The sequence below is a fragment of the Mycteria americana genome, chromosome 25, assembly GCF_035582795.1.
Source record: "Mycteria americana isolate JAX WOST 10 ecotype Jacksonville Zoo and Gardens chromosome 25, USCA_MyAme_1.0, whole genome shotgun sequence".
In the NCBI taxonomy this organism is placed as follows: domain Eukaryota; kingdom Metazoa; phylum Chordata; class Aves; order Ciconiiformes; family Ciconiidae; genus Mycteria; species Mycteria americana.
Genome location: NC_134389.1, coordinates 2,561,464 through 2,584,283, shown reverse-complemented (window position 1 = coordinate 2,584,283; position 22,820 = coordinate 2,561,464). Strand labels below are relative to the sequence as shown.

Sequence of the window (22,820 nt, the reverse complement as noted above, 5' to 3'; positions counted from 1 at the left end):
GGGTTCCCCGTGACCGGGCCAGGCCTCTCGGTGGCAGCGCCCGCCCCAGCCCGGGCAGCTGGGAGCTGTAGTCCCGCGGCGGGGCTGGCAGCCGGCCAGGGCTCCATTTTCTGCTGCGGGAGCTGCCGGCCCTCCTCGGGGCTCATCCTGGGGGCCAAGGCGCTGCCGCCCCCCGGGAAGGGGGGGGGGGGGTCCCGGCTCCTCCCCGAGCCCGTCCTGCCGCAGGGACGCGATGGAGGCGCAGCTCCGTAACAAGCCAGGGCACAGCGAAGCCCCGGCCGAAACGGCCCCTTGTCCCGGCCTCTCACCATTGCTTTCCTGCAGAATTTTTCTATTTTATTAAACGTGTCCCCCTCAAAAACCTCCCCCCCCGCCTCTTTCCTTTCCCTCTTTCAACCACTTCTCTCCCCCAAACAGCCCGCAGGTCCCTGTTTGCTCCGATCCCTTTCTGCATTTCCTTCTGAACCCCTCTCCGGCACCAAAAAAACAAACCGGAGCTGCCAGGGGGACGCTGGAGCCCCTCTCCGGCAGCGGCCCCCCCACACGCTGCGGGGTTAGGGCAGCCCAAAGGGGCCCAAAATCGCCAGCACGGTGGGAAGGGGCCGACCTCTCGGCACGGAGACGCCGGCGGAAGCGCTTTAAAAAGGCATGAATCGCTTTTATTTCAAATCAACTGATCAGCCCCCTAGAAATCACTAATACAAAGCATGCGCCCCGCGACGGCGGGGCCGGGAGATGCGGGTCGGTTCAGGGGTTTGTGTTACCGGGTTTCTCTTCATTTCTCTCTCTCTCTCTCTTTTTTTTTTTTTTTTTTTTTTTTTTTTAAATTTCATTTTCGGTTTGTTTCTCTTGTCCGGAGCTGCGGACGCGACGAGCCGACGAGGGCGAGATGGGGCAGCACCCAGGGAGCCCAGCGGGGAAGGGGCAGGCGGGAAGATCAGCTCGCCGGGGAGGCCGCTACAGGCTGCGGGAGCCAAGAAGAGACCCGAGCGCTCGGTCACGGACCCCGCGGTACCGGGACCCCCCCCTCTCCGCGCCACCGGGGACGTTCCCCCGTGCCCAGGGTGGGCAGGGAGGTGCCCGGCTGTTGGGGATGGGGGTCACCGCACCACCCTCACCTCTCCTTGTGGTCTCTGACCTCCTCCGTGCCCGCCTTCTCCTTGCTCTCCTGCTTGGCTTCGTTGGCGTCCGGCACGCTGGCGGCGTCGCTGTTCTTCTCCTTCTCCCCTTCGGCCGGGTTGGGTTTCGGCTCCTCCTTGGGAGCCTCTTCGTTGTCTACCTTCTTCTCCCCTTCCTGCCCCTCCGCCTCCTTGGTGCGTTTGGGGGAGTCCTGGGTGGGGGGAGCTCAGCTCAGCCCAGCCCCGGCCCCCCCCTCGCCCGCATCCCCGTCCCCAACGTCCCCCTACCTCCAAAGCATCTTCCGCTTTCCTCTTGATCCCGGCTTTCTCGTTCTTCTCCTTGGACTGCTCGTCGATCACCAGCTTCCCCTCCTCGTCGCTGCTGCCCTCCGCGTTGCCCTTCTTCTCCCCGTCGCCCTCCGGCTCCCGCTCCGGCTCGGCGTCCTCGGGGCAGGTCTTCTTCTGGGTGGGCTGGAGGGGACACGGGGGACTCACAGAGGGGGGACCCGGGAAGGGGAAACGGGGGGGAAGGAGGTGGCTGGAGGGGGATGCGAGGTGCCGGGAGCCCCCCCGGCTCGCGACCCACCTGGTAGCCGGAGGCTTTGACGGTGGGGTTGTTCTCGATCTCCCACAAACCTTCGCTGAACCCTTTCCGTTTGTTGGGTTTCCCAAACTTCTCCTTGCATTCTTCATAGGGGAAGAGGTCTTTGGGCCCCAGGAATGCCCTGCTCGGGGGGTGGGGGGGGGAAGCAGTGAGGGATGGCAGCCGGGGGGGGTCTCGCCTCTCCCCAAAACCCCCAGGGACGTTGGCAGCGCTGCCCCACGGAGGGGGTCGATCCGTCAGTGCCCCCCTCGGCCCCGTCTCCCGCGCACGCCGGGGCCCCACTCACGTTTCGTGGGTCCCAAAGAAGAAGACTTGGTATTTATTGGAGGAGGATTTTACTGCAGCTTCCGGCATCTCGTCAATCTGTGCGATACAAAGGACGGGGTGAGAATTGGGGAGGGGGAGAGCCCCGGCTCCCCCTGACAGCGGGACGTCACCCACCGGCTGGGACACGGGTGTCGGGCACGCCGCATCCGACCGACCGGCACGGCCCGGGGAGGGAAGAAAATATTATTCCTTGGGAATTCAACCCCCGGTCAGCGGCACCGCGGGCAAGAAGAGCGGTTTATAAAACGAGTGGCCGTGCCCACCGGTGCCGGGTCAGCGGGGGCTCCCCTTCTCCCAGCCCGTGGGGACGGGCGAGGAGCGGCTGCCCTAAGCTCTTGTCTAGACTGGCTCAGACATATTTACCTCAGCAAATTCGCGCGAGAGGCGTGCCGGTGGCGCCGGTGAAGCCAGAGGCATCGCCTCCAGCCCCGGGTCGGGGCGTGGGGATGTGTGTGTGTGGGGGGAAAACCAGGAGGTGTCCTGCTTCTGGGACCCCCCCAACCGAAACGGGGTCGCCGGCTGCGAGGACGGCACGGCGAGGACCGCGGGGGTCCGCGAGCAGCCGGCGCCGACCCCGCTGGCAGGTGCCGTTTCACCGAGCGTGAATATTCCCGAGGCGCCACGCGGGAATAGAGCGAAAGCGACTCCGGCTGCTTTTTATAGCGTCTAAAAATAACCCCCCCTCCCCGCTCCAGCCAGCGCGAGGAGCGCAGCCATAAATTCCCGGAGAAAGCCTCAAAGGGAGGTGGAAGGAGCCGACGGAGGATGCGGGCGGGGGTCTCGGGGTGGGTGCCAGCACCGGCGGCTGGGGTGCTGGGTTCCATTCCCAGCGCGCTGCTGATTCACGATACGACCTTTGCTAAGTCACTGCCACCCCCCCCCCCCCGGCTCGCCCAGCCTCAGTTTCCCCAGCCGGCCGGGTCAGCGCGGAGCCGGGGTGCCGGTGGCAGGGCTGCCACCGGGGTTTTTTTTTTCCCCCCTTCCTCCCCCCGTGTCACCGACCCGTCTCAAATGCGATGCTCAAGGGCCAACCTGGCCAAGGGTTTCTTCCGGTTTCATTCCCAGAGCCGGGAATACCGTGCAGCTTCATTCCCTGACATCCACGAACTAACGCGTGCCATTGTGCCGGGTGGCGATGCCGGCGCGGCCCCAGGGACAGCCGGGTGGGACGGGATGCCGGCAAGGGGCTCCGTGCAGGCACCGGGACACGGTGGGCAGTCGGTGTGAGGTCCCGTGCACGGTGCCCGCTCCCAGAGAGCTCGACCTGGATCCCCACTGCCCAAATGTCGTTTGGGGCACGCAGGCTGCCCTCCTGCATCCGTCTTCCCGGATCCAGGGTGTGTTTTGGGATCGGCGACGTGCCTCAACCCAGCGTCCCGGGGCTCCCGGCGCTGCCGTCCTGCCCCGAAGCCCCCCGCTCCCCCTGTCCGGCTCCCCCAGCTGCACGGGGGCATTTCAGGAGCGGGGACGGGGCGAGCGGGCACGGTCTCCGGCGGTGCAAAGCTTGGTCTCACCCTCGCACCGGCCACCACGCCCCGGCGAGACCCCTGCCTGCCCGCAGCCCCCGGCGCTCGCCCACCTGAGCCACCACCGCCGCGGCAGCGGCTCCATCCCTGCTGGAGGAGAAAATATGAGACGGAGGGGCGGCCGGCCAGCCCGACCCCACCATGGGGATGCTTCTCTGCAGGCCACGTTTCCGCAGGTCGCTCCCGGGATGATGCGGCAAAGGCCCTGCCAGCCCTGGAGCCCCCCGGGCGAGGACACGGTCCCCTGAGCCCCTCACGGTGCCGGGACTCCGGTGGAGACCCCCCCGGCTGTGCCATTCCCCCAGCTAGTTTTAAAACCTCCTTCCCCAAGGAAAGGCGGCACACACGGCGTCGAGGGCAGCGGGGACGGCTGCCCCATGGCACCGTGGTCCCCGAGCCCACCGCTGCCCGTCCCCATCCCCACGCCAGGAACCGTCCTTGGCCAAGGTCGTGGCGTGGCCGAGGGACGGGCAGCGGCGGGCCCAGCACTGGGGAAAGCTCACGTCTCCGCCACGGCCGATCCACATGGCAGCCGGGATCTGCCGCCCAGCCCGTCCCCGCGACAGCCCCTTATCTGCCCCTTCTCCACCCAAACCTCCGTCCCCGGAGAAAAGGATGCGGCATCTCTATCTGCAGGAGCAGGCGGGGAAGCCGGGGTGCGGGGAGATACGGGGAGGCGGGTGAGATACCCCGGCATGGACGCCGATAGCGCAGGCGGGCACCAGGGGTGGGAACCCTTCCGAAAACCCCGGGGGGGGGGCTCACGCTGCCCAAAGCACGCCGTTCCCGGGAGCAAGCGCGGCCAGAAAGGGGCCGGGGGTGTTTGGAAACCCCTCACCCCACCGGAGACCCCCCCAAGGTGAGGGGCTTGCAGCCCACCCGGCTGCCAAACTGCCCCGTGACGGTTATCCGGTGCTCAAGGCACCGCCGTCTGTCTGTCCATCCCTCTCGCTTGCCGGCAAGGGGGGGTTAAAGCTCTGGAGCGTGGCAGGGGAGGGACGGGCACGTACCCCGGGGTGGACTCTGTCCCCAACCTCTGCACTTGACCTTTGCAACCGGTCCTCGGAGCGTGAGCGGAGCAAGGCTGGGCGCAGCCCACCCCACGTTGGCCCCGGGGGACCCCGACAGCACCGGGGTGCTGGGAGCAACCCACCCCCTGCCTCAGTTTCCCCACTGCTGGCCGAAGGGTGGCAACGAGGAGTCGGCTGTCAGGAAGGGAGAATTCATGGAATTAATTCACGTGGGTCACACATGGCTGGAAAAGCACGGGGCGGGGGGGCACACGCAGCCGGGCTGGGGGCCCGGGGCATCCCCGAGCCCTGCGGCCGCAGCCACGCACCCACCCGGGGCCGTCCCCAGCCAGGGGACATCGCTACGACCCCATCCCAGAGCACGGGCCGGGCACTGAGCTCGGTGGCACGATGCCGGGGCAGAGCTGGGTGGCGGTGAGCTTCTCCCAGCACCGGGCAACCTTGGACCCCCGCCACCGGCAGCAAATTACCCCGTTCCTTCTCCAAACAGCGGCAAAGCGTACGGCCGGCCGGATCCAGCCCGGCAGCGAGGAGCCCTCCACCTCCCCTCTGCCCCCGCCAAATGCCCAGTGCCGGGAACAGGAGATGCTCAGGGAGGGGGATGCCAGCGGTGCCGGGACCGTCGGCGTGGTGCACCGGTCCCTGCCGCGCTCCCACGCCGTCCCGGTGGGCTATAAATAAGTCATGGGCTGTAAGGAAGAAGGGCTGCGGATCCGGCCAGGGAGACGGGGAGAGGGGAAGAGGACGGCTCCGGGCGCTGGCGACTCATCTCCCTGCTTTCGTGCCTCAGTTTCCCCTCTCTTTGGTGCTGCCCCTCGCGGGGAGAGGTTTCCACCGGGGGGGGGGGGGGGGGGGGAGGCTGAGGTGCCGGTGTTGGGGGACGGTGCCAGGCACCGTCTCCCCGGGGGAACCGCGAGCACCGTCCCCAGAGCACGGGCCGGGGGCCTAACCCCCACCTCCCCGCGGTGCCTCGGGCTCTCCCCCACCCCCTTCCATTTCTCCCCTCGCCATTTCTTTCTGCTCCAGCCACACCTGGTCGGAAACAAATATCCCAGCGAACGCCACGTGCGGCCGGGTAACGCTTCATCACGGCACCGAATTAGTCACGGGCAAACCCTGCCTGCTTCACCCCAGCCCGCCATGGGATTAGTCACCGGAGGGAGGGCAGGGGGGCTCGGCCTCTTCTGCAGAGCAGCACCCCAAAAAACCCCCCCCACCCCATTTAACCCGGCATCCTCCCGGGCTCGGGGAAGGCAGCCCACCCTGACCTCCCACTGCTTTCGGGGGGGGAGGGGGAACCTGCTCCCCGCCTGCCCGAGCGACCCCAAAATGTTCCTGCCACGACGGTGGCGGTGAAACCGGCTGCCGGGAGCCGAGCACGGCGTGAAACCCGAGCGGGCCTGGCCCCGCGCGGCGTACGCAGGCGCTAATTTGGTCTCTGGGAGCTCAGCCCGGCACGAGGCTACGCAAGCCCCGACCTGGCTTCACCCCCCTGTCCCCGTCACGACGGGGGGCACCCATCAGAGGGGCTTTTCCATGGGACCCGCGGCCAAACCCCGCTGGGACGTGACGGGTAAAGGAGGCCGAAGCAGCGGGTCCCGCACCGGGGGTCAGGGGAGCATCGTTTTTTCCCCCCCAGAAGGGAAGCGGTGGTGGAAGCGAGCGTCGGGCTCCCAGAGATCCCTCTGGCTCCTCCTCGCAAAGCCGCTTTCAAAGGCGCGTTGGGAGGCCAGTGCCAAATCCGAACGCCTCCCCACCCCCTCTCCGGCCTCCCCGCCAGAACCCTACAAACCAAACAAAAGTTATTCAAACCCGAGGAGGGGAAGGAGGAGGGGATGGGGGGGTGGTGGCGGGGGGAATCCTCGGCCTTTAAAGCCCATTGCGCTTCGCGATTCCTTCCCGTTTCGGTTTAATTCGGGGTTCGCGGGCGGCCCAGCTCCCTTTGCAGCGAGGCTGGTCGGGGAGGGTGGTGGTGTGGGGGGGGGTGGAACACTCCAAGGAAATTTTAAACTGCATCATCAAGCGCTTAAAAATAACCAGCGACGTATTCTGTAGCCAGAGCTTCCCCCACGGCCACCCGGCCGAGCCACCGCTCAGCCACCCGGCCTGCCCGGGGAAGGATCAGGCCCCGATGGCCCTCGGCGAGCATGGCCGAGGTGTTTTATCCCAAGGGGGGGGCCAGGCTTATAGTACTGACCCCCCCCCAGATGCTCAGGGACCCCCCCACATCTACACGGCACCCAGGACCGCTGTCCCGGTGGGAGCAAGCCGGGCGGCGGCGGTGGGTCGGGCACACACCGGGTCCGGCACCCCACCTTGACACCCCCGCCCTTCCCCGCGTGTCCCCCCCCCACTCTGTCCTAAGTCCTCAGTGATTATATTGATTTTTTTTAAAGCCAAACTCCCGGCCGAGCGCTGGCACCTATTTGGCACCCGGGGTTCCCCCCCCCCGGTGAGAGGTAAGGCCACGCGGACCTGGGGGACACGCTCAGGGACCCACCGGTGAAGCCAGGAGGATGAGGGGGGGTTTGGGTAACCCCCCCACTCCCCTGGTCTCCCCCAAATCACCGGTGAAGCGGAGCAGCAAGTCGACGGAGCGGGAGCGACGTGCCACCTCCCCGATGCCTGGCGGGGGTCCCGCTGCTGGCACCCCGATGGAGCGGGGGAGCCGGAGCGGGGGGGGGGGGGGGGGGTCGTAGTGTGGCCCCACGCGAGAACGGGACCCCCCGATCCCCCCCAGACCCACAGGGCGATGCCGGGGGAAGGCGGGGGGGGTGGGGGGGTGGTGTCAGCCCGGCGGCCTCGTGCTCCGGTGCAGGATGCGGCCCAGGTCACGGCTTCATCCCTCTGCCCCCCCCCGGGGGCTCCCCACTCCCACGCGGGCCCCCACCCGTGAACCTGTCTCTCCCCCCCCTCCTCCCCCGGAGGGAAACAGCACAAAAGGGGCCCGGGACGTTGTTTCCAACACATTAAATCCCCCTAAAACCCAACAAAATAACCAGAAAGCGCTCCCCCCCCCCCAGCCCCCCCGGTAACGAATAACCCCCAACTTTTCCGCCCCGGCGAGCGGGGCCCGGGCCCGGCCTTACATAAGGTGCCGGTAAAGTTGGATCCAGCCGAAAAACGGCAGTTTCCCCCCCCCTCTCCCCGCTGCACCGGGGAAGCCTGACCCCGGTACGGCCCCCCCCGCTGCAGCCCGGCCCCGGGACACCGGCTGCGGCGTTATGCAACGGGTAGCAGGCGGGGGGGGGGGGGAACCGGTGGGTCCCATCGCCTCCCCCCCTCCGTCCCCGGTTCCTTACCCGGGCAGGCCAGTGTGGGTAACCCTTCATCTTGGCAAAGACCAGGTCCCCGCATTTGTATTCCTTCTGCCGGTTGGACCGGGACATCTTTGCTGGCGGCTCCTCCCGGGAACGGGGAGGGGGGGGGGGGGGGGGGGCCGGGCAGGGGAAAAGGGGAGGGGGGGGGGTGAAGTTTGGGAGACAAAACCCGGGGAAGCAGGGATTAGCAAAAAAAAAAAAAAAAAATTAAGAAGAAGAAGAAGAATAATTAAAAAAAGGGGGAAGGGGGGGGAAGGAAGGGAACCAACGGCTTCTCCTGCCCCCCAGCGCGGCGGGCCCGGCGCGGAGCCCGGGGCGGGGGGCGGCGGCGGCCCCGGCCCGCGGTGCTAGGAGCGGCGCGGCGCGGCGGCGGAGGGTCCGTGCCCCATGCGGTTGTTTGTGTTTGAAATTCAATTGCTCCCTCCCTCTGCCACCCCCCCCCCTTCCTCCTCCTCCTCCTCCTCCTCCTCCTCCCGGTGGATGCGCTCGGAGGCTCGGCAGCGCTGCCTTGCACACCCACACCCACGGGGGAGCGGGGAGAGGAGGGGCAGCGGCGGGGTGGGTGTGCTGCGAGGGGTGGAGGGAGGCAGGCACGCTTGGCGTGGTGCAAAAAAAAAAAAAAAAACCACCCAAAAACTAATTAACAATAAAAAATTATCCAGCTGCAGGTGGGTGTTTGGGGGACGGGGGGGGGTGGGAGCCTTCAGCTCAGTCTTGGTGAGTACGCGTGGATGTGTCACGGGGAACAGGGACACAGCGCGACACGGCCACGCCGGCGTGACAGCGGGGTGACACCCAGCCACGGGCTCGCTGCTGCGACCCTGGAAATGGGGGAGTGCAGCGTAAAACCGTGTAAAACCAGTGCAAACCAGTGCAAAACCTGTGCGAAAGCAGTGTAAAGCCGTGTAAAACTTGTGCAAAAGCAGTGCAAACCTGTGCAAAACCAGTGCAAACCTGTGCAAAACCAGTGTAAAACCAGTGTAAACACAGTGCAAACCTGTGCAAAACCAGTGCATAACCAGTGCAAACCTGTGCAAAACCAGTGCGAAGCCGTGCGAGGCCAGTGCAAACCTGTGCAAAACCAGTGTAAAACCGTGTAAACACAGTGCAAACCTGTGCAAAACCAGTGTAAAACCGTGTAAACCCAGTGCAAACCTGTGCAAAACCTGTGCAAAACTGTGTAAACACAGTGCAAACCTGTGCAAAACCAGTGTAAAACCGTGTAAACCCAGTGCAAACCTGTGCAAAACCTGTGCAAAACTGTGTAAACACAGTGCAAACCTGTGCAAAACCAGTGTAAAACCGTGTAAACCCAGTGCAAACCTGTGCAAAACCAGTGCGAAGCCGTGTGAGGCCAGTGCAAACCTGTGCAAAACCAGTGTAAAACCTATGCAAAACCAGTGTAAAACCGTGTAAACCCAGTGCAAACCAGTGCAAAACCTGTGCGAAAGCAGTGTAAAGCCGTGTAAAACTTGTGCAAAAGCAGTGCAAACCTGTGCAAAACCAGTGTATAACCAGTGCAAAACTGTGCAAAACCAGTGCGAAGCCGTGCGAAGCCAGTGCAAACCTGTGCAAACCAGTGTAAAACCGTGTAAAACCTGTGCAAAACCGTGTAAAACTTGTGCAAAAGCAGTGCAAACCTCTGCAAAACCAGTGCAAACCTGTGCAAAACCAGTGTAAAACTGGGTAAACCAAGTGCAAACCTGTGCAAAACCTGTGCAAACCTGTGCAAAACCAGTGTATAACCAGTGCAAACCTGTGCAAAACCAGTGTAAAACCATGTAAACCCAGTGCAAACCTGTGCAAAACCAGTGTATAACCAGTGGAAACCTGTGCAAAACCAGTGTAAAACCAGTGTAGCGGCATCCCCAAAACTCCACATCCCAGCTGCAGCCGAATATGTCGTAGGAGAGGGAGGCCAGCCTTTAAAAAGAAAGAAAAGGAACAACCGGGAGCATTTCGTGCCCCAGCAGCAGGCCGCCTCGGGCGAGCTTCCCCGTTCACCTACAGCAGAACAGGCAAAGCATTTTTTCTTCAAAAAATACCCTGTTCTGCAGAGCCCGGGCCAGAGGTACCGGGATTACTCACGGTGTGTGAAATTAAGCGTGTAGGAAAATCTTTGCGTGCCTGGGGAGCAGGCTCGGGCCACCCGGCCGGGCTCGACGCGGGGGTTAGGGGGTGACTAAGTCACCAGATGAGTAAATCATCACCTTGGTCTCCTTCCGCCCCCAGCGCTGCTACTAAACATGTCCCAGCTTCAGACTAAAACCGGTGAAGCTCCGGCTGCTGGGGATTTCCTTCTCAGGGTGACGGGGCTCAGGCACCAGCGGGGACGTTGTGCCAGGCGAGGCTGGGTCCTCCAGGACACGACGGGTGCAGGCCTGGCCCAACCGAACACCTGTGATGAAATTAAGCACAGATTAAGCTGTTTGCAAGACTAGAACCTCCACTGTGATCCAGCAGTCGGGGTTCCTGGGCTGGACTCTTTTCCTTCCATCCCTCATGTGCTTTCCTTGGCTTAATTTCTCCTAACGAGCCACAAAGCAACACAAATAAATAATCAGAGGGATCACAGCTGAAAGCAGGACCCTGCTGCCCAGGGGTGAGAGCCCCAGGCCCGAGGAATCTCCAGCTTAAACAGAAAAAATGGACAAAGGGCAAGGGAAACAAAGATTTCTCCCTCCTTCCGCGCAGCGAGAGCAGGACCTTGTTTAAACTCGGTCCCTCCTATCTCTGCCAGGGTTATTGTTGATTTTCCTCCGCAGAGGATGAGGACTGCCTCGCATCGAGGCTTCAGGCAGTTTAACCTGCTCGCTCCGTGCTTCTCGAGGACTCGTTGATTTTACTTTTCGACAGAGCCAGACATTTATGAAGGAGTTTAAAAAAAATAAAATAAAAATCCGCTGGGGAGATCCCAACACGTCCCAAGGACTTCAGCCCAAGGGGTGCTTTGCTGGGGAAGTGACGGCACCAGGGGCCTGATCCACAAAAAATTCCCCATTTCCATCATACCGTGGCTGTTCTCTGTTTTGGTTTCCATTAGATTTGGAGAGCGGGTGGGCAGAGTCATAGAGGAAAGAGGCTTAAACACCTCCGTGACACCTTTTGGGGTACAGACCCCCTCAACAAGGGCTTTGCTCTACAAGTCACCGCACACGTGTCACAGCCGAGACAATGGCTCGCTGTTTCTGGCAGATGGGGAACCTACGGTCCCAGGGAACGGGGTTTCTGTGCTGCCGCAAAGAAAGGCTGAGGCACACAGGACCTTCTGCAAGCCAAACCGGCCCCGCCGCCGCAGGAACATCCTCCTCCTCCTCCTCAGCATCCCTGTGCCGGTATCGCTCGGCTTCGTTCTTACAGGTCTCGGCTGCGTAAAGAACGGGGGAAAAAAATGTACGTGTAAGTGTCACAGGTAGCGAAAACCGCATCCACCTTTCCCTCTCGCTCCCAGAGGCCTCAATGCTTATTTTTAATACCGTATTTTTAATACTCAACAGTCCTTCAGAACAGGGCAGGAGGGGTGGGACGGGGCACGTTAGTTGGGTTTCACACTGTTCGAAATGATAAAGGGCTTCTTGCACCACAGGATACGCTTCCCATTTATCTTGATTTGGTTTGAATTACTTATGCTAGTACTTCGCAGCAGCTTGGCAAATTACTTCCTTGGGCTTTGCGTTGGGGACCCAAATTCAGAGCCCAGCTCTCTTCTTATTAAGGCCAGAACAAAGCAGAAGGAGGTCACTGGAGTCAAACCTAAAGTCAGCGAAGAGCTAAAGGAATAAACCCGCTGCGAGGGAGTCCTGGCCCCTGCTGCCACAAAAAAATATCTCCCATCTCCACTCCTCTCCAGAAAAGCCTTCCACCAAGACTCACAGCACTGTCTAGGCACAAGCTCCTGCCTTAAAATTAAAACAGGCAGGGATGAATAGGCAGGAAGGCAACCAGCTAGCTGGCAGAGAGCTGCCCCCCCCCGCCCCGTCGCTCTGTCCCCCTGCAGTGACACAGCAACCCGGCGCCGGGGGACCCGCCGGCCTCTCCGGGCACGCCGGGAGCTGTAGTCCCCGCTCCACGCCCCGGTTTGGCGATGAACTAAGCGGCCTGGCGAGTAGGGCGGGGAAACGGCTCGGGGGAGGGCGGCGGGGAGCGCCGGGAGCTGTAGTCCGAGCGGGCGGCCTGGGGAGGGCAGCCGGGCCCCGACACAGCCGGGCAGGGCGAGTAACCCCCGGGGGACCTTGGGCCGGAGCCCACCCGCAGCCCCGTGGAGGCAGGCGGGAGCGGACAGCAGGCCCCGGAGAGGCCCCACGAAGCCTAGGGGAGGCCCGCTTGTTCCCCGCCGGGCTCTCCCCGCAGAGGGGGGCTCGGGCAGGGCCCCTCCAGCCGCCCCCACGCCCAGCAGCCCTCGCTAGGAGTCACTGTGAGCAGGCCGCACTGAGCCAGCCCCTCCTCGGCCACGGCTCAGCCCGTCCCTCGGCCTCCGCGGAGGCTTTGCGGGGAGGCCTGGGCCTCCAGCCCGACTAGGCCGCACTTCACCTCAGGGCCCGGCCCGCTCTGACTAGGCCTGACCTGGCCGGGCCTGACTGGGCCAGGGCTAGCCTTGCCCCTAACGCCTCCCCGGCCTTCCCGCCCCCCCGCCATGTCAGGTCCCGCCCAGCGGCCCCCCGGCTTGCGGGGCACGCCGGGAGCGGTGGTCCCGCCGGGCAGCCGCGCAGACTACATTTCCCGTGGTGCCGCGCGGCGGGGCGCGCTATAAGGCGGGCGGGGGAGGCGCGCGGGGGACGCTGGGAGTTGTAGTCCGGCGGCGCTGAGGCTTGGGGAGGGGGGGCGCTGCCGGCAGCCATTATCTGGGAGCGCGGCGCGGCGGGCGCGGAGCCGGGCGTTGGGCCGCCTCGCCGCTTCTCCGAGCCCCCGGCCCCGCCGCTGCACGGGGGTGGGGCCGCCATGGTGGCTTAGCCTCGCCCCCGCCCTCCCCTTCCTCCCCGCTACGGTCGCTGAAGGCGCGGCGGCGGCGCGGCCTAGCCGGGAGGGCGGATCCTCGGCCTCGCGTAGCGGTTCCTGCCCGCGGAGGGCCGCCCTCCTCGGAGGGCCATGTCCCTGGTGGCCTATGCCAGCAGCGAAGAGGAGAGCGATGCGGAGGAGGCCGCGGGCGAGGAGGAGGAAGCCGCCGCTCCGCCTCCTGCCGCAGCCCAGCAGTCCCCGGCCCGGGGGCTCTTCGCCACCTTGCCTCCCCCCAAAGCCCCCGTGATGGCCCCGCTGCCCCCGCCTCACCAGCCGCCGGGCAGCGGCTTCCCCCTGCTACCGCCGCCCCACGGCGGGCCGCCCCCTCCTTTCCTTATGGGCCCTCCGCCTGGCATGAGGGGCTTCAGCACCCCTCCGCCGGGCATGAGCCCGGCCCAGGCCTCGGCCGTCAGCCTGCCCGAGCCGGCCGCCAGCGGGAACGGGAGCGGGGAGCAGCCCAGGCTGGGGGGGCTCCTCCTGCCTCCCCCGAGGAACGCTGCCACCACGACCGCTGCCTCTACCCTCAACCTGCCCCCTCCTGTCTCGGCCTCTGCTGCTCTGCCCGGGGCTGGGGTGGATTTGAGCCTCCCCAAGCCAAAGAAGAGGACAGAGCCGGTGCGGATCACGGCGCCCGAGTTGCACAAGGGAGATGTGAGTATGAAACAAACCACCAGCTCTGCCGGGGGGGCCCCCGCTCAAGCCCGCCCGAGAAGGAGCGAGCGCCTTCGTGCGTGAAATCCTCTCCCCGGAGCAATCCCCCCGCTGGATTTGTTTGCCCATAAAGCACAGCGTCTCTTTCCTTGCTCTCTCCCATCATAATATAGCAAGGTACCAAAACCTATTTTGTGGCATCGACGGGGAGATTTGTCCCGGCTGCCAGCCCTAATCCTAAAGCGCTTTGCAGAATTAAACTGATACAGAAACCTTATTTATAATCATAATACAGCAAAACCCAGATTATCTGCACCCTTATTTATTACTGAAGTTAACGAGTTGATGATGTGGAGCTGTATGGCCTTGTGTGGGGGTATCCCAAAAAAGTCTCTTTTCTTTTGTTTGCAGTGCAACTGATAGATTTTCCTGTCAATTTATTGCGTGTTTATCTAAAGGCTTCAGGCGTCCTCCAGACCTTTAAGCGATCATTTACCTCTTAGCTTGTGCTTTTTTGTGTTTGCAGTGCCCTGTGCCTTACAGGGCTCCGGAGCACTGAATCCAGACAGCCCCGTGGCAAGAGCAGGGAAAGGCAGGTCCCTGCCCACCTTTTTTTTCTGGGTGTCCCCATTGACCAGCTTTCCTTCTCTCCCCTCTGCTTTTTCACTCTGGGATGGTACTGTCGTAGCGTGGAGGTGACGGTCAGGTGGCTGCGGCTGGCCTCGGTGGCTGGTTCCGGTGAGACATGAGTGCCTGTGGCTGGAGGAAGAGCTGAACTGTGAAGCTTGGGGTCATTTCCATGGGGACAGGTAGCTCGAGGAAGAGGTTTGACTGTATGGATTTATAAACAGCATCAATTAATAGTGGTCTGCCAGCATCTTGGGCCTGGGGGAGCTGAAACGAAGTCAGCGCATCTCGCTTTGCTGGAAGAGCAGTCTGCGGGGGCATGGGGAGAGCGGGTGAGAGGATACAGGCTTCCTGGCCGTCCCTGAACCACACTCAGCTGCTTGCCAATAACCAGCCCGGTTTGGCAAATCCCAGAGCCAGAGCTCCTCGTGCCACGGCTCCCAAACATGGGGGAGGCCCACCAGGCGGTGGGACGTACGGGTTCCCCTTTTAGGCAAAGGGATGAGGGGTATCCCATTCTCTCACACCCTATTTTTGCTTACTCGCTTTCTTGCAGCGTTTTGGAACAGGCGCTTCATAATAAAGCAAGTGTTAGGGCTCTTCTCCTCCTCGCTGCTCGAACAGTTACTGAAATAAGCTCAAATGAAAGGAGATTTGTTCCTCCCCTTTATCTCCCCCTCTATGTTCCAGCGTATCGGCTTTGAACAGAAATACTGCAGGTCGTCAGTGTCAAGCGAGTGAATGAACGCTGAAGGGAGAAAAAGTACCTTAAAACCAGAGCTGGTCCAAGAAGTTCCTTGGCCTGTGACTGCCGTCCTCGCTCGTTCCCTCTTTCTCCTTAAAATACCTCCCGTCCCTTTTGTTTGCACCTGTGGAGACGCTCCTGGGCAGTCTGCTTTATCTCCTCTTTCCCAAATGCAACACGCGGGTTTTATGGCAACTCTTGCCTTGCCTTTATTTATGCGTGTTCTTTGTCTTTGTCCTGTTTTATAATTTAGATAGTAAACTGGCAGAAGACCTTGTTTCCTGTAATCTCTTTAAAGTGCTCTGCAAAGCTATAAAACGATAAAGATGTTACGGGCCTTTTCTGATGCCAGAGACGACCAGATTTTCTACTCAAGTTTGAAATGGATATTTAGCAACTCCAACGTTATTGTGAACAATTCCCTGTTAATCCCCACAGTGAATTTTTACACCCTTGCTTTGTGTGGGTTTGTGCTTCCCCTCTATTAACGTAATGTTGTGCGTTACTTTGAAAGAGAGTGCTGACCTTATGCCGTGCAGCTTGTGTTCTTTGCCTTACTTTAGGTTTATTTTCCTGTGATTTATTAAAAAAAAAAAAAAAAAGTTTGAGCTGTTGGCTCTCTAAGTGCTAATTCCTGGCAGGAACCAAATACGTAGAATCTCAGTTTCTCTGCCCACCCCCTCTGCTTTAGAGCAGCATTAAAAAGCCGCCTTGAAGATTTGGAATTTTGGGTTAGGGAATCTTTTTTTTTTTTTTTTTTTTGTTCCATAAGTTGCATAAATGAGCTCAAGTGGGAGATTATTGTTTGGCTGCGGATGGATTGCTTTTAGGAGATTTTTTAAGAGGCGATGCTGACTTGTTTGCAAAGCTTCAGGTTTTACAGCAGAACGCAGCTTATTTTTCTGCCTCCGCCCAGACCACGGCAGACCCAGCTATCTCCAAGTATAGCGGCAAGTACTGTGGTCCTGCTTTCACTGTGGACGGTTTATTTATCTCTCGTAGTAGTAATCAGGGCAGGCTTTTATCTCTCTTTGCCCTGACATAGATGCATCAGCAAGACTGTGAAAAAGAGCTCGACCGCATCCCACTGTTGCTTTTTAGCTCGGCTCTTGGCAGATTTTAAATCCAGATCCGCGTTACCGTGATTCTTTGGCCGGTTCAAACTGAAAATTAATAAATTGCATAGTGGGTGGGCTTTTTTCTTTTATTTTGATATCTCAAGTTGTGCTAAGCTCTGTTTTTCTTTCTCAGTCAGATTCGGAGGAAGATGAACCAGCAAAGAAGAAAAATACTCTTCAGGTAAATACCTAGGATATTCGGTTAAACAAGTTTCACAGGAAAGAAGTGTTTGACTGTGACAGATCTTGGGCTTCCACTAGTGTAAATCAGCCACTCTGATAAGCGCGTGGCTTTTAGTGTATAAAATTCCTGAAATCCCCTGGGGTGTCAAGTCCCTTTATTTGGGCAATTTCTTAAATTTAAATCTCAGAAAAATAGGCATTAATTTGGGAAGTTGACAGATATTTGCAAGTACCACATTTCCCTTAAAAGTCCCACTGGCCTTTTGTGCAAGAAAGCCCTGCAGCGTGTTCGAAGTAGCAAACGATTGTGCTGAGCAATGGGAAGCCCATTAATGTCGTTAGAATTGGAGGAGATAATTGGCAGGGAGTCAGGAAAACTAAATAGTCTCACTCATTTCTCTTATTTCTGTGAACCATTTGCCCTGCATGAAACTCACCAGGGACGCGGCGAGGGCTCTGGCTTGTCCGCTTTGCTTCCTCAACCCAAAAATTTGACAGTGAAAGAGACCAATCGGTTACTTTTGCCCTACGCTTTCTCGAGGAAAGCGGGAGAAAACGCTTCCGACTCAAAGCCCGCTAAGGCTCCGACCTCTTCCTCCAAAACAAAACCTCTGTCCAAGCCAGCGGTGCCCACAACTCCTTCTCCGTCTGCTATCAAAGCTGCCGCCAAGAGCGCTGCCCTGCAGGTAACCAAGCAGATCACGCAGGAAGAGGACGACAGCGATGAAGAGGTCAAGCCAGAGAACTACTTCTCCTTGTCCGACAGGAACGAGCCCGGTGTCGTGGGTGCCGAGACGTACATGTACTCTGGCACGGTGGTGTCGGAGGACCCACCTCCCGGGACAGAGACAGAGCCCCAGTTCCAGGACGCTGCTGCTAACGCCCCTCTGGAGTTCAAGACAGGCGCGGGCTCCAGCAGTGCTCAGCACAGCTGGGTGCCGAAACCCGGAGAAGACTACGGCAGCCAGCCGTACAGCCAGTTCCCCGCCTACGGCGAGGCCGGCGTGGCTGGTGCCTATTATCAGGTGGGTTCGCTGACTGGGAGGTGAAGCTCGATGGCGCTGCTCTGAAAAGGCGTCTAGGACGAGGGGCTCTGAATTAGTTACTGGAGCAGGCTGCGGCTTGTGGGAATCTAGTCTGAGCTAGCTGGGACAAGGAGCAGAGATCCACAGCACTTAGCACAATAGGATTGCTCTGGCACGAGAGCTGTAGATGCTCTTTGCTGGATAAATGTTTAATAGCTGCACTCATTTTAAAATGCCCCTGCACCACTGCCCCTGTTGTTGTCAGGGTGCAGAATCGGGGCTCGCCAGAGCTGGTGTCTGAAGCCAGGTTGTTTCTAGCAATTCAGCAAAGTATTTGGTGTCGAGTACCTCTGAAAAAACACCCTGTAGTCTTCAGTAGCGCCAGAGTAATGAGACGTGATGAATGACTACTTCGGTCAGCCTTGGGAGGAGGTACGCGTGTCGCGTACTGTGAAATCGTACGCGTACTGTGTACAGGCTGAGTGAAATCCCTCTAGGTGAAAAAGCAGCAGCTCCCGCGGTGAGCTGCGCGATTCAGTGCTCTGTCTCGGAGCCTCTGTGTATGGTTGCTCCAAGATCGATTTTGCTTCGCTCTCGTGACAAACTGCTTTTCCTTTTGCTGACAGGATTACTACAGCAGCGGGTACTACCAGGAGATGGAACCAGCCCAGGCACCGCCGCAGGAGATGAGCACCGACTCCTCCTTCATAGATGACGAAGCGGTTGGCGCTTTATTATCTCTCCCGCTGCAGAGTTTGCATTTAAGCTTTGCTAGAACCTAGGACCCGCTTGGCAGCCACAGCCCTGCCCCACCAGCACGACCTGTGCTTCATGCTGCGTTGGACCGGGCGGTTGGTCCATGGGGTCTAGCGCTGTCTTGTGGACGCGTGCGGTGTCCTTCCAGCGGTCCGTTGGGCGACTGCTCCAGACGGGTTTGCTTGCTTTATAAGTAGGTGATGTTTGTTATTTCCACTGAGCCCGGTCTCATTCTCGTGAAGGTTATCTAGGGCAGGCAAGGTGCATGGATTGAAGACGTTGCTTGCCGGGGTGCAGATGAGCTACCGTTCGGATACCTTCACGGTACATCCTCTAGCACAGTGGTGAATTCCCCGCTTTCAAATGCTCGAAAACCTGTTTTAAAAAACTCTTTCCCGTTGTTGATCTAATCTAGAAACTGCCAGCCTCGTTAGCTGAGCCAGTCAGTGCTGCAGAAGACAGTAGCCCATCTGGTGCTCGCTTCTTCGAGGGACCTCTTTGCTTTGGAGGTGGATTTCTGTTATGGGAGGTGGATGTGTTAGCAGCAAAACTTCAGGTGCTTCCCTAGCACTTAAAATGAGAGACCCAGCAGTCTGAGGGTCTTCTCCTGAGCAAGACTGAAAGCAAGACTAAATGCCGTTTTCCCTTCTGCGTAGGAAAATGAGATTATAACCTTCATGCTAAGTAGTTTTAAGATATCCTGGTCTATAGCAAAGCAGAACTCTCCTAAAGGAAAAAATCCTGCTTGGAAAAATGTTTGTTGATGTGGCCTGTCCCATGCTTGGGGAGCTAAGGCTCAGACCCCCTCCACCTTTCCTTGTTTCAGGTTAGCGTTGGTGGGCGACGTGCACGTGTAACTCCGGTTGTTTCTCCTCTTCTTTCAGTTCAAACGCCTGCAAGGCAAGCGGAATCGAGGGAGGGAGGAGATCAACTTTGTGGATATCAAAGGTGACGATCAGCTGAGTGGAGCCCAGCAGTGGCTGACCAAATCCTTAACAGAGGAGAAGACCATGAAATCGTTTAGCAAGGTACGGGCAGGAAGGGAGGAGTGCTGGCTGGGATTTTGGAGACCTCTGTTCAGTTCTCGTTTCAGCCACAGCTGGAGCTGTATTAGATGCTATGCAGTCACCGGGGTGCAGGGACAGGGACCCTTGTGTGGTGTGTTGTATAAATAATTACTCATGGGAGACCAGTAGAGCTTCTCAAAACATAATCCCAGTGCGCAGGTGGTAAAGACCAGCCAGGAACCACTTCAGCCTAAGGAATTTGCCCAGAGCTGTTTAATATGAAACAAATGCTTCTTGAAATGGCTTGTGCAGGCACTTGTCTTGTTTCGCTGTCTCGGTCAGTATCTTTCCAGGCTTAACAGTTCACCTGCTTTTGCTTTCTAGAAAAAAGGAGATCAACCCACGGGACAGCAAAGGAGAAAACACCAGATCACCTATCTGATCCATCAGGTGAGTGGCCTTCCTCTATCCTGGAAACCGACCCAGGCAGAATTACAGGGCTTGATGCTTGGCAGCACGAAGCAGAGCTGCTCTTTCAGCAGCTGGGGACCAGGGGACTAAGAGCACCCCGAGCCCCGGCTGAGACCTGCAGCGGCTCCGACGGGGACGGAGGCGGCCATGCTGCGGGAGCGTCCTGGCCGCCGCCGGCTCAAACAGCCTGGTGGCAGCAGCGCCTTGGCCCCGAGGGTGTCGTGGCACTGAGCTTCCAGCTTGCCTTTTGCCTTGCTTCACTCTTCCCCTCCCGCCCACCTCCGCCGCGTGCGTGGTTGTATGTGTTACGAGACTCTCTGCTTCCTGTCTTAATTCCGCACCGCTGCCGTGCAGTTAGGAAGCGGCTGCCGAGGCCGTCCCACAAGAGAAGCCGCGTTTCAGCATGGATGAAATGCCTGTGCATCCCAATTAATTCAGGCCTCTGTCAAGATAATTGTGCTAACTCCTGTAACGAGGCTTCTAGCTGAAGTGCTCTGTAATCCCCGTCAGCGGGGGCAGAGGAGGGTGAAATACTGCTGAGTCAGTGAGCAGCAACGCTGATGTTAATCCTCTCGATTTCTGCAGGCGAAGGAAAGAGAACTGGAACTGAAAAACACATGGTCTGAAAACAAGCTCAGCCGACGTCAGACTCAAGCCAAATACGGATTCTAACACTTCTGCCCCACTTTTTGGCTCTCGTCCCAGGTGACCTACTGTGTCAGACTTCTCCTGGCCTTCTGGAGATCAACCAGGCCCCGTGTAGAACGTGGTCTGCTCGGCGGGTGGGAGGATACTGCGCTCCCCTGCCTGTCAGGAGCCAGGTTTAATGCAAACCGGTCCTGAAACTCCACCTGTAATCTTTCCCCTCCCTCCTTATAAATGATAATGTGGAAGGTTCAAATCAAGTCTGTTTCGTACGACTGATGACAGTCCCAAGGCAGCCGCAGGAGACGTGCCTGCTGCAAGGCTCGGAGCTTTTGTCCTGTAGGTACAGGGGCTGCTCCTCCTTCGACGTAGCCTTGCCGCTGGAACCTTAGGCAGAGTCTCAATAAACTTCCAATTCCCACTTTGCTCCTTTCTTGGACTCGCTGTGCGTTGAAAGTGTAATTTTTCTTTCTAAAAGACAGTGAGTTTCAAGAGCAAGCTTGGCTTTTTTTTGTTTTTTTTTTTGGTTCTTTTATTTGAGACGTCCTCATGGCTGCTTACTCATGTCCGAGTAAATCCAGTGCTCCTCTCATGCGAAGGATTTTGATATCTTTTTGAAGTGTGGCTGAGTTAGTGTTTTTGTTCTCATCTCCACCAGCCTGTATGTCTCAAACCGTGCTGAGAGGAAACTCCTTTACAGGTCAGAGCTTGCAATAGAGCTGAAAACGCCCTGAGTGTGGAACGCACAAAAAGCAGTGAGGATCTCTCGCCCAGCACAAGGCGCTGCTGAGGGCTTTTGGATAAACGTGATCGATGTGTGTATGTACGTTCCTCTTCCTGTTTTTTCCCTCTTTCCTCCTCCTCCCCCTGACCCAAGGCCTACAGTGCTGTACCAGGCTGCTCTCCAGACTTGTTGAACCGAGTATTCCCAGCGTCGCACGGTGCAGTGCAGCTGGCAGCGAGCTCGGCGAGTGAAGCAGCAGTATTTCCTCCGAGCAGACGCAGATGAAAGCTGCCGACTGTCCTTCCTTTTTTTTTTTTTGTTTGTTTTGTTTTGTTTCCAGCTTGTTTGTATCAATTCTGTTTCAATTAAGAGTTAACTTTACCCTCCTGGCTGGGAAGAGGAGACCGTGTCCGGCCTTAACTTTTTAAAATTAAATCTTCCTTTTATTTAAGGTATTAGGTCTAGGCGATACGACTGCAAATCATGTGCAGCCTTGCTGGCCAGATCCACGTATCTTTAGCCAAATCTCTGTGGCCTCACTTAGTTTGTTGTTCACCGAAGCGCGTGATGCCGAAGGGAACAGAGAGCTGGTCTGGTTATTTAACTTACATTCCCACCACTAAGGGTTATATTTGTTGTAACCGCAGCTAAAACAGCTAATATTTGTTATTCCATTTAGAAAAACTCCAAGAGGTTGTTTTTCTCCCATGTTACCTGTTAAAAACAAGCAAACAAACCCCCATGAATGAAGTCTTTTCTTAGAATATTTTAAAATAATCTGATTTCTAGTTTAGTTCCCTGGATGTTTTAGTACTTTGCAGAGCCCATTTTGAGTATTTGAATGGCCAGAATAAAGTTACTGTTGAGTAATTTATTCATATCTTATATGTACAGTGAAATCCTCTGAAAAGAGATTTGATAAAAGGAATAAACTTTTAAATGAACCGAACCGCACCTGTTTCCATCGCGAGGTGCTCAACTCCTCGCTCGAGGCATTGATTTCCCTTCTCCCCTCCGGGAAGGCTGCAGCAGCTTTGCGGCAGCCCCACTTTCGAGGGCGGCTGCCTCGGTTTATTCGCAGAACGGACGCTCTTGCGCAGCCGGTGACGAAACGCTTGTCCGAGGGGAGTTTGTTCCGCGTAGCCCATCCGGCGTGCGAACCCCACCAGCGGGTTGTGCTCACCGCCGTGGATTCAGCTGTTTAAAAGGCTGAGCCTTGCCCTCCAGCGTTTGCTCTCGGAGCGTGACGAGGCAGCTCCCGGCGGCAGCCACGCTGGAGGGTTTTGCTGCAGCGTTGAGGGCAGAGCGGCTTGCTGTGGGGCAGGAGGCTCTGTCCCAAAACTTGCTCCCAAACTCTTCTTCAGCGGCCTTGGTGGAGTCCTGGGGCGAGCCGAGAGGCTGAAGCTCACTGGTTCCCCTTTTCTTTTTCCGTTTCGGTGTGTAATGGCTCATTTTTAGCACTAGAGGGGAGTTAGGAGGATGGGAATCGCGCCTGCCTCGCGCTCTGCTTTTAGCCATTTAAGAGCGACAAAATGTAGGCTTGTGAAAAGCAAAACTGGTTTTTCCAAGAGGTAAAAGAAAACAACTACGACCCCACAGCCCTCCTTTTCCCTCCCTGCCTTGAAGCTCTAACGCGTCTGAGCGTGAGGCCTTCGGCTGCCCTCGTGCGCTTTCTGCTCCCTTTAAGGCTGGGTGCCCCAACTCTGCTGCGAGAACGACGACGGCTCCGTGTCGTTTCAGAAAAAAACCCGACAAGGCCGGGGTTTTGCACGCCGCTGGGCAGCACCAGGGTCGGTGTCGCCGACCCAGCGGCCGAATTTGGTCCTCGGGGTTGGTGCTATGCCGTGTTTTGCGGCTGAGGAAAGAGGCAGGGCTCGGAGGTGTCCGCGCTGGGCTGGTGATGTGTGGCAGGCTGCGGCGTCGCTCCGGCTTGCGGCCAATTTAATA

At 58.7% G+C, this 22,820-nt stretch overlaps 3 protein-coding genes across 5 annotated transcripts; 1 reads left to right on the top strand and 2 right to left on the bottom strand.

The window, feature by feature from the left end:
- Positions 1 to 637: 637 nt before the first annotated feature.
- HDGF (heparin binding growth factor) lies at positions 638 to 8,314 on the bottom strand. Its single transcript, XM_075525201.1, has 6 exons — positions 7,909 to 8,314; positions 2,009 to 2,085; positions 1,705 to 1,843; positions 1,407 to 1,589; positions 1,119 to 1,330; positions 638 to 964 (listed from the first exon to the last, which is right to left on the bottom strand). The coding sequence occupies exons 1-6, from the start codon at positions 7,993 to 7,995 to the stop codon at positions 958 to 960; spliced, it is 705 nt and encodes a 234-aa protein (XP_075381316.1). The 5' UTR covers positions 7,996 to 8,314; the 3' UTR covers positions 638 to 957.
- Positions 8,315 to 8,477: 163 nt separating this feature from the next.
- LOC142420735 (uncharacterized) lies at positions 8,478 to 12,866 on the bottom strand. The gene is made up of 6 exons (XM_075524948.1): positions 12,480 to 12,866; positions 11,800 to 12,328; positions 11,135 to 11,293; positions 9,768 to 10,324; positions 8,935 to 9,039; positions 8,478 to 8,880 (listed from the first exon to the last, which is right to left on the bottom strand). Exons 1-4 carry the CDS (start codon positions 12,864 to 12,866, stop codon positions 10,167 to 10,169), a joined length of 1,233 nt encoding a protein of 410 aa, XP_075381063.1. The 3' UTR covers positions 8,478 to 8,880; positions 8,935 to 9,039; positions 9,768 to 10,166.
- On the top strand, positions 12,721 to 21,822 carry PRCC (proline rich mitotic checkpoint control factor). Of its 3 annotated transcripts, none has more exons than XM_075525200.1 (8): positions 12,721 to 13,572; positions 16,196 to 16,243; positions 16,686 to 17,270; positions 17,897 to 17,992; positions 18,911 to 19,054; positions 19,418 to 19,483; positions 20,090 to 20,209; positions 20,850 to 21,822. In XM_075525200.1, exons 1-7 carry the CDS (start codon positions 13,012 to 13,014, stop codon positions 20,174 to 20,176), a joined length of 1,587 nt encoding a protein of 528 aa, XP_075381315.1. In that variant the 5' UTR covers positions 12,721 to 13,011; the 3' UTR covers positions 20,177 to 20,209; positions 20,850 to 21,822. The 3 variants fall into 3 exon arrangements, with proteins under 3 accessions (XP_075381315.1, XP_075381314.1, XP_075381313.1); XM_075525199.1 differs by having other exon boundaries at positions 20,808 to 21,822; XM_075525198.1 differs by having other exon boundaries at positions 20,090 to 21,822.
- The last annotated feature ends 998 nt before the right edge of the window (positions 21,823 to 22,820 follow it).